The 11,033-nt window shown below is 32.6% G+C and overlaps 1 protein-coding gene across 1 annotated transcript; it reads right to left on the reverse strand.

Moving 5' to 3' along the window:
* Positions 1 to 1,066: 1,066 nt before the first annotated feature.
* On the reverse strand, positions 1,067 to 8,151 carry LOC105363686 (spidroin-1-like). Its single transcript, XM_011501437.1, has 4 exons — positions 8,000 to 8,151; positions 3,913 to 5,069; positions 3,341 to 3,833; positions 1,067 to 3,161 (listed from the first exon to the last, which is right to left on the reverse strand). The coding sequence occupies exons 2-4, from the start codon at positions 5,057 to 5,059 to the stop codon at positions 1,067 to 1,069; spliced, it is 3,735 nt and encodes a 1,244-aa protein (XP_011499739.1). The 5' UTR covers positions 5,060 to 5,069; positions 8,000 to 8,151.
* Between the last annotated feature and the right edge of the window lie 2,882 nt (positions 8,152 to 11,033).

Consider the following 11,033-nt stretch of genomic DNA (forward strand, 5'->3'; position numbering starts at 1 on the left):
AAATCTAAATCGGATGAAGATTTACATTGAGCGACTACGTTCAAGACAGTGTAATCGATCAATCATTGGATGCATGATCATTTATACATTTTCTTTAGGAAATGTATGCAATTAAATGCACACGCAGAAAATATATATAACTGTATGTTTATAAAATATTTTAACTATAAGTGTTACGTAAGTGAAATAAATAAGTGAAATAAATAATCGAAAAGTCATTCGACTCGTGACAATTATTACCAATTGAAGAACAAATTAGTAAGAAACCGGAATTATCACAAGAGATAATTATCGCAGATTGTCTAATATGGATCCTTTAACTAATAAATTAATCAATTTGTTGTAACTTCTAAATATATTAGAACTGTTCGAGCTAAGAATGACCGTTTTTATTTCACGATAGATCAATAATTACAATGAATTATATTACAAAATATTTAATTTGGTATTACTCTAATATTGTAGGAATATTATTCTGTCGTCAAATTTCAATATTGAATAAACGATTTACCCAATTAATATTATACTATTACTTAATGAAGATTAAGTAACTTTAATAAGATTATTTTTAATACAAAAGCGAATTGTATATTCCTTACAATGATTTTTAGTTTTGATATACAAAATTAATACGTTTTATACGGTAATAAACAAAATTACGATTTTACATTATATTATCTTTAGGCAATACGATTCACATATACAATTAAACTATTATTAATATATTGTGATTATTGCAATTATCTAAATAAGAAACGTATAGATAATTTCTAATAAATATTCATAGTTTTTATAAATAATACAAGAAATTTTAGACTATCACATTCCTAAAAATTTTATACTCTTACATTTCAAGTTTCATTTAAAAATAAAATACGAGTTTACAATAATAAAACAATGTGCAGAACAATTTAATCATTAATCCAATTATTTCAAGAATAATTAGTCAAATAAAATAAAAATGTTCCCAATTATGTGACACTTTCGTGATCAATGAATGCTTAACGACAACAAGGATATATAAAATGATTTGCCCTTCCTCTAAATTGAAAATAATAATATACTATTAATAAACAAGATTACTGACCTTCTGACTGACTTCTGTAATTCCAATTAAGCTGACATATCCATTGATGCATTCATGTTTGCTAACACAAATTTTCCCTGCTCCATTACAGTCAATACTATATCCAGTTACAAGTGGTATAACAGGTTTCTGATTTTCAGAATATTGTCCTGTTGCAATAACACTTGCTTGATTGCTAGTTGCATTTCCAATATTAGATCCGGCAAGTACATTATAACCAGGAGAAATGGTAAAACTACTTTGAGCATTTCCTTCGACACCTACGGAACCGACAATTTCACTATGGCTGGAAGAAATACCGAATCCACTCACTCCATTATTATTAACACCAAGTGCAGCAGAACTCGAATTAATCTGTCCACCAAATTCACTTTGATTTATAATTTCTCCATGGGCACCATTTATAGCATTCACACTACTCTGGATGATAACCGGACCTCCAGATCCAGCATTACTATTCAATTCAGAACCCTGAAGTTGACTGCTATAATCGTTTACGTGTTCTCCACTAATACCATTTATTTGTGTAGCAGATCCACTAATGAATCCTCCACCTTGACTCGATGCTGAACTACTTGCTTGCACTCCAAAACCAGTTTGGCTACTCGATTGAACTTGTCCTCCGATTTGTGCACCAGAGGTACTTTGAACAGATCCGTGTGATCCAAATCCCGCATGTCCACCATGAATTACGCTAGATTCATGTCCAAGAGATCCACTAACGCCATGGGAAACTGAGATTAAATGACCTCCGTTACCTACATGGTTTCCATGTCCTTGGGTGCCCACTTGTGCAGCAGATCCACTAACCAATCCACCTTGACTCGATGCTGAACTACTTGCTTGCACTCCAAACCCAGTTTGGCTACTCGATTGAACCTGTCCGCCACTTTGTCCACCAACGATACCTTGAACAGATCCTTGAGTTCCTATCCCAGTATGTCCGCCATGAATTACGTTAGATCCATGACCAACGGATGCACTAACTCCATGAGAACCTGCGACTAAATGACCTCCATGTCCTGTATGGGTTCCGTATCCTTGACTGCCCACTTGTGCACCGGATCCACCAACGAATCCGCCTTGATTCGATACAGAATTACCCCCCTGCACTCCATATCCAGTTTGGGTATTTGACTGAACTTGTCCGCTACTTTGTCCACCCGCGCTACCTTGGACAGACCCTTGGGATCCAATTCCTGCTTGTCCACCATGAGTTACACTAGATCCATGGCCTATAGATACAGTTGTACCATGTGAACCTGATACTAAATGACCACCGTTTCCTGTCTGGGTTCCGTATCCTTGGTTGCCCACTTGTGCACCAGATCCACTAACCAATCCACCTTGACTCGTAGCTGTACTACCTGCTTGCGCCCCAAGACCAGTTTGGGTATTTGATTGAACCTGTCCTCCGTTTAGACCGCCCACGGTACCTTGAACAGATCCTTGAGATCCAATTCCCGTATATCCCCCATGATGATGTCCACCATGAGTTATACTAGATCCATGACCAAAAGATGCGCTAACGCTATGGGAACCTGAGACCGAATGACCTCCGTGTCCTACATACGTTCCATGTCCTTGGGTGCCCACTTGTGCGCCAGATCCACTAACCAATCCACCTTGACTCGATCCTGAATTACCCCCCTGTACTCCAAATCCATTTTGTGTGGAAGATTGTACTTGTCCACCAATTTGTCCACCTACGTTTCCTTGAATTGACCCTTGAGAACCAATTCCAGCATGGCTACCATGAATTACATTAGATCCATGACCAACGGATGCACTAACTCCATGAGAACCTGTGATTAAGTGACCTCCGTTTCCTACATGGTTTCCATGTCCTTGGGTGCCCACTTGTGCAGCAGATCCACTAACCAATCCACCTTGACTCGTAGCTGTACTACCTGCTTGCGCCCCAAGACCAGTTTGGGTATTTGATTGAACCTGTCCTCCGTTTAGACCGCCCACGGTACCTTGAACAGATCCTTGAGATCCAATTCCCGTATATCCCCCATGATGATGTCCACCATGAGTTATACTAGATCCATGACCAAAAGATGCGCTAACGCTATGGGAACACCGTTTCCTGTCTGGGTACCGTATCCCTGGGTGCCTGCCTGTGCACCAGATCCACTAACCAATCCACCTTGACTCGATCCTGAATTACCCGATTGCACTCCAAATCCAGTTTGGCTACTCGATTGAAATTGTCCCCCAATTTGGCCGCCTACGTTTGCTTGAACTGACCCTTGGGAACCAATTCCTGCATGTGCACCATGATGATGCCCAACATGGTGATGGCCACCATGAGTTCCGCTGGACCCATGGCTAATAGATGCGCTAGCACCATGAGAGCCTGAGACTAAATGACCTCCGTTTCCTGTATGGATTCCGTATCCTTGGTTGCCCACTTGTGCACCAGATCCACTAACCAATCCACCTTGACTCGTAGCTGTACTACCTGCTTGCGCCCCAAGACCAGTTTGGGTATTTGATTGAACCTGTCCTCCGTTTAGACCGCCCACGGTACCTTGAACAGATCCTTGAGATCCAATTCCCGTATATCCCCCATGATGATGTCCACCATGAGTTATACTAGATCCATGACCAAAAGATGCGCTAACGCTATGGGAACCTGAGACCGAATGACCTCCGTGTCCTACATACGTTCCATGTCCTTGGGTGCCCACTTGTGCAGCAGATCCACTAACCAATCCACCTTGACTCGTAGCTGTACTACCTGCTTGCGCCCCAAGACCAGTTTGGGTATTTCCCACCAATTTGCCCACCTACGTTTCCTTCAATTGACCCTTGGGAACCAATTCCTGCATGTGCACCATGATGATGTCCAACATGGTGGTGGCCACCATGACTTATGCTGGACCCATGGCCAATAGATGCGCTAACTCCATGGGAACCTGATACTAAATGACCTCCATATCCTGTATGAGTTCCATATCCTTGGTTGCCCACTTGTGCACCAGATCCACTAACGAATCCACCTTGATTCAATCCTGAATTAGCCCCCTGCACTCCAAAACCAGTTTGGCTACTCGATTGAATTTGTCCCCCAATTTGTCCACCCACGGTACTTTGGACAGACCCTTGAGATCCAATTCCCGCATATCCACCATGATTTTGTCCATTGTATGTTAAACCTGATATAGGTCCTCCAATAGTTGATCCAAATCCTCCTTGTGTATTATATTGTTCTCCAAGACCATTTGCCTGAGCACTAGATACACCGTGTGATCCAAAATGTTCACCCGATGCAATTATAGAGCCAGCAAGATTTACCGTCCCGTGTTTTCCGTGTGATGTATTTAAAAATGGATTAGATGCGCTGATTGATCCTGCAGATAGAAGTGCGGCAACTGAACCAGTATTAGTCTCGTTGGCAACGGCACTACTTGTTGTTTCTACTGCCCCACCAAGTGGAGCAGCTCCACTTACATAACAGCTCTTCGAAGTACATCCGCCTTGTGGTTTGAATGGACTATTCTCGGATAACCACCAATATGTTTGATTCCCTTGTTTTGCTGGTTTTATAGTATTTTGATTACTATTTGCAGATGAGCTTTGAAGATTGAGATGTCCGGTCCCTGGATATGATCCAATTGCGATATTGGACTGCGATGGATCATTAGAGCCCAGATCACTTAAGAGACTTGCTGGGACATTGCTAGTAAAAGAACCAGATGAGTAGGAACTGCTATGAGTATGACTGGCTCCACTTGTGCTGTAACCGGATTTCTTTTCACCCTTAAAAGTTCGGCCATTTATAATTCCTTGTAGTTCTTCTTTGTGATCATTAGTTTGGCTGTAGCTGTTTGAGTTTGAATTTGAGTTCGATTTCTGGTAATGGTAACCATCTTCGAGTAATGTGCCATCTTCAACATTAGGTTTGGCGTTGACAAAATAACTGAATGTTGCAAGACATACGAATAAAATGCGTATGGCTCTCATTTTCCTTAATCTGCAACAGATTTAAAATAATATCATTGCTGTTTCGACGAATACTATAGATAGATTTTAAATATTAATATGAAATATATAAATATGAAAAATTTAAATATTAAATAAAAATAATAATAATAATAATAATAATAATAATAATAATAATAATAATAATAATAATAATGATGATGATGATGATGATGATGATGATGATGATGATGATGATGATGATGATGATGATGATGATGATGATGATGATGATGATGATGATGATGATGATGATGATGATGATGATGATGATGATGATGATGATGATGATGATGATGATGATAATAATAATAATAATAATAATAATAATAATATTGTGATAAATAATTATAATTATTGTTATATTAACATATAGTAAAATAAAAAATCATATCTTATTTCATAACTTTTAAAATTACTTTAGTGTTTCAGGACTATTTGCCATTTCAGATTATATTCTTATTTATATAAAATTTTTCAAAGTTATTAAGTAAAAATATACGTTTCTATCGTATAATATATTAGGTTGTACATGTTGTATACATATAATAATTTATTGTTTTTGAAATATGAGCAAATGTAAAGAGCAAAAGCATAAATTTTATTCCTTTGACAATGCCATTGCTTTTAAGTAATTTGTTTATGGACATTTGTTGTATTTTTAATAAAGTTTTAATAACATTTCCCTAAATAAACAACATAATGCGCTACTTTATAATACATTTAAATTCTTAATAAAAAATAAAGCATTGAGAAAGAGATTTTCTTATAAGCCTCGCTATTTTTTTAATTTATTATGAATTATAAGTATTATGAATTATAAGGGAATAAGTTTGGATAAGATTAAAAGCCTCTTGAACAATGGTATAATATTTTAAGGATTATTTTACGGAAAGGGCACGAAGATTAAGAAATAATTTATTTAACGCCATTCTTATGAACGTGTGAAATAAAATTTGTATTATTCCTTCTATGAGAGGATCACGGAGAAAAAGTTGGTTGCTATTCATAGTATTAATTATAAATTTAATGCTTTTTATTATATTATTAATACATTTAATTCTTTGTCATATTATTTATGCCAAAAAGTCAAATATGTTAAAAATAAGCCAAATATATTAATAAATTTTTTCTATTTTTCAAATGATGTAGGGTAATGTAAGATTTAATTCAGTTCATATATTAAATTAAAAATTTTGTTTAAAATTCATAACGACAATGTTTCGAACTGTCGCATATTATCTCTCACAATTCGTACAAATACTTATATAGTCTTAGACATAAAATTATATATAAATGTAAGATAAAACAAATCTCTTTGTTCGGAAAATGAAAATGATAAATTGAATGAACGGCTTATTGAAAGAACAAACGAATTGTCAAGATTAGGTAAATTATTGAGACAATTAAATATTAAATGAAATTATTATATATACGAATAGAGAAAAAAAAAATAGTGAATTTATATAAAAATATTTTATCTTTATATGTCCTTTATAAATAAAATATCATTATAGATAAAATTTCTTTGCTTTTATTAAATGATGAATTACTTTTTCTAAATTATAAAATTAGTCAAATTAATAATTCAGAAATGTTTCGAATTTAAAAATATTTTTCTTTTTTATTTCATTTTTGCATCTACTATTTTCTTAATTAATTAACTGCTTATAAAAAATCGTATTTATTATTATAAAATAGTATGTAATTAAAATTATAATTTAACTATGAGTTTATATACAAAAATATGCTTTGGATATTATAAAAATTGTTAAATTTTTAATTTTATTTCATAAAAATAATACTTATTGTTTATTGTATATTAATTGTTTATTATTCAAGCGTTTATTGTATCTAATGTTAATTTGAAGAGAAAAAATAGTGATAGAACATATGAGTTTAAAAACAATTAGATTCTTTTTATAAGATCATATTTATAAATAAAATTTTATTGCAAAATTATAGTTTTTATTTACTAAAAACTGATGTCAGACATATAATCCTTTTTTATTTTAAATTCTAGAATTTTAAATAATCATTTCAAGTTTTATGATGATACTATATATGAACACACACTATTCCTCACTCACATCATACACACTCCGACACCCACGTATTAATTCATAGTTATTTATATACTGTTTATAGGCATTTGTTGACGTATTGTTGGCAATATTATATATATATATATATATATATATATATATATATATATAAACACACATACGATAATATTATATTCGGTTAAATTTCATAATTTAATAATAATATTGATAAATAAACAAAAATTTAATCGATCATACGGTTTTATTGGCCCTATTACTATTGATAATTGAAATAATTGTATAAATTGACCTTATATCGTTAAGATTATATTCACGGAAAGCATCTTTTGTGTATCCGGTTATCGAGAAACACGAATCGATGAGATCCGTCATTAAAAAAATTATTTCTAAAAATTTAAATCGTAACAGCGCAATCGAGTTCATTAAATATATAAAACTTATAAGCATATGTCATACTTAAATAGTATTAGTAGGCAAAAATAATTGGACCGTAAAATATTAGGAAAAGTTTCCTTGCTTATATTACATTTGAAAGATTTTGAATCTAATAAACTAATATCCGGCCTTAATGAAAGCTCAAGCTCTGCTACAACATCACCATTCCTTAATAACATTGTAGTTATTTTAATCTGCAATTAGCTGCGATTAAATTACTTTAGTAGTTTAATTATCCTAATGTAGCCATGTAGATATATACGCACGCACACACACACACACACACACACACACACACACATATATATATAATTGTATTTGAATACATTTCACATTCGTGTGTGTTAGTATTAATAGTAGAACTTTTGAAAACAAGGGCTTGCAAAAAGCTCATGGTATTGCGTTCCCGACGACAACTTACCAATGTAATTGGTACCTTGAAAAGCGCCAACAGCGAAAGGACTCGATGAACGCTTAAGCTCTTATGGTGAGACGAAGGTGCGCGTCAAGGGCTCGTCCATACATCCAGAAGAAGCGATCGTTCATGAACGGTCAGGTATGTGTGTTACTGGGAGAAAAGTCAGGGTAACTGGCGACGCCTCCACATCCCGGCCACTCTTATACCCATCCTTGATGCTCTGGCCGGCGCATCCCCACCTGCCGGGCGACGAAAACGTCCTTGGGCATGTCTATTCTATCCTGGCGGGGCGCCTCCTCGTCATCCTCTGGGATGAATCGTTCGCGTCGTTTGCATCGATGAGACGACGCCCGCGGACAATCGTCCGTCTCGCTTAATGTCAAGCGACGAGTTCTGAATTAATGGAACACATTTCAAATTTCTCGCACTTAAGCGCGTCCGTTGAGAAAAGAATGTGCAAATTTTCGACCGTCTTTAATCACCTGGAACATTTATTGCCAATTGAAATTGAAATTGCTAAATAGCTTTTTGGAAATTTTTATGCTCTTTCTTTATCTTTTTAACGGGGGTTAATAAACTGCGATTAACTATTTCAATGTGTACCGCGGCTCGGATTATCGATAAATTAGATCACAATGCACATTAAAGTACATTTAAAATATCATTAAGGAAACGTTTCCTTAGCTTAATTAGGTAATTTCATTTGAACAACGCGTGCTTGTATAAAAAGTAATCAATCGTGCTCTAATGTCATGAGCAATAATTCTCTGTGTTTTATAATAGGATTGGAAGCACAATTTTTTTTTTTTTTTTTTTTTTTTTTTTTAAAATAAAAAAAAAAATGAGACAAATGCATTTCAATGTTTTCCTTGTCATTCATTAGAGCGAATGTGAATCACTTCCTTTATAGTGCCTTGGTACGACTAATTTTAGGAATTTCCACATGATTCAGGCTTCGATATATTTTTAAAAACTTATGTTTAAAACGCATGACACGAAGAAAAAAAAATTGATTTTTAACAGAAAACAGGATAATTATCGCGTTTTGTTTGCATATTAGCCAATAGATTGTTCTATGATAAGTCTTGATATAAGCAGTAAATTTATAATTAAAATGCCATTAATATTTTTTATACCTTTGTCTTAAAGATGATAAGCATTATTTTCAAATACAATCATTAAAATTTTGTATGAAATTTACTTTCTACGAAATTTATGTGAAAAAGAGTATCGCGATGCATTAGCCACTTGTACAATGATTAAGAGGCATCACGCAATAAATGAAATTTAGAATGTTTCTATTTTATAAATGTACAAGTGATACGTAATTCTATGTTCGAACAATAAATCCTCGTGAATACTATCGTGTTCACTGATATATAAAATTGTGCCTAATATATAAAATTATTCACGATTTGTTCTTCGCTACTTCAATTCAATTTCGCCTTTATTATGAACAAAGAATTTTTACATAAATGGTTTGCTACTATATACGCTACCGACAAGTTATTAACATTATTTCTAAATTATATTGAAGTTTATAAATGCCCTCTTACAACATAATGTCTCATTATAATTACTTTGAGATATCTAGTAAATATATTAATCGAAAATGAAATATCTTCTTGTAGCATTAAAATTTCATACAGGTATTTTAGCCTCAAAATTTACAAAAAGATTGCAGTTATTTATTAATGGTCCATTCAATTATTTGGTAAATTATACTTTTTTCCAACGATTATTTATATATTAAATATTAAATATAAAATAGTAACAGGCGAACATACGTAATCGTGTACGTGCATTTATACAATGATTTTTGAGCCTATGCGCAAAGAAAAAAGTTGTTAAAGTGCGAAGAAATTTTGTTGTTCTCGATAGAGATCAACAATAAAAAGTATAAAATATATATATTTCACGAATTTTTGTAGAGAAATAAAACTTTTATTAATTTAAATTTATCGGTCGTATATAGCGTATGCGTAGGGTAAGAAATATATTTTTGTTTTTTAAAACATTGGAATTTAATATAATGATAGTTACACATTTTCTTGATTGATATCGCTATTTATTCAGATAAATATAAAGACTCTTTTAAACTGCCAAAACAATTTATCACAAAAAAAAAAACAAATTTTATCCTTAAAAAGTAGAGAAACATCCATGTACACGTACAAAGTTATTGCATTTACTTAGAATTCGCTTATTGAACTTCAAATTAGTGATTGATTGTAATCAAGAGATGAAACATTATTAAAAAAAACATACGTTTCATTTAATTATTCTCTGTAAGAAATATAGAAATTTGTGTACGTTATTTTTTTTTTTTTTTAACAATAATCATCTAAACATTTTAAAAACATCCTTCTAAGAATATGAATACGTTTTTAATTAATAAAACGTTTTGAAAAACAAAATATAAGATATTTCCATTTTATATATTCCCTTGATGTTATCAGGAAAAAGTGTTTATTAAACGGAAAGTAATTTATCTTTCTTTTCTATATTTAAGGATTGTTTTCACGTTCATTAGATTTTATTGATATTTTCCTTATAATAAATGACATTTTTCTAATTTAACTTCTTCACATCGAGAATTGTTGTGGTGTATGATAAGTTGAAAAGAATTTACTTAATATAAATATATAAATTCTTTTATAACGAAAATTACTTTGCACATTTGTTTATTGGTATGCAAATTTTTTTATACTCTTTTGTATAACAGTTTAATTGGTATGAAATAAATAACTTTTCATGCAATATTCGATCTATGTTTAAGTAACCGTAATTTCCTTCTTTATCATTTTTATAAAATACATTTTATCAATCATGTTAGATCTAATCAGGAAATAAATGACTAAATAAATAAATCATTTAATATGAATGCATTTAATATAAAAAAAAAAAAAAAAAAAACTATGTAAAAAGGTCTTTTTAGATATTATACTTAAAAATATTCCCCATGTAAAATATTTATGACAACGTACCCATGACAATCTACAATGTATTTATGACAATATATCTTAATGTTTAATGA

The sequence above is a fragment of the Ceratosolen solmsi genome, unplaced genomic scaffold (assembly GCF_000503995.2).
Source record: "Ceratosolen solmsi marchali unplaced genomic scaffold, CerSol_1.0 scaffold3, whole genome shotgun sequence".
Taxonomy (NCBI): domain Eukaryota; kingdom Metazoa; phylum Arthropoda; class Insecta; order Hymenoptera; family Agaonidae; genus Ceratosolen; species Ceratosolen solmsi.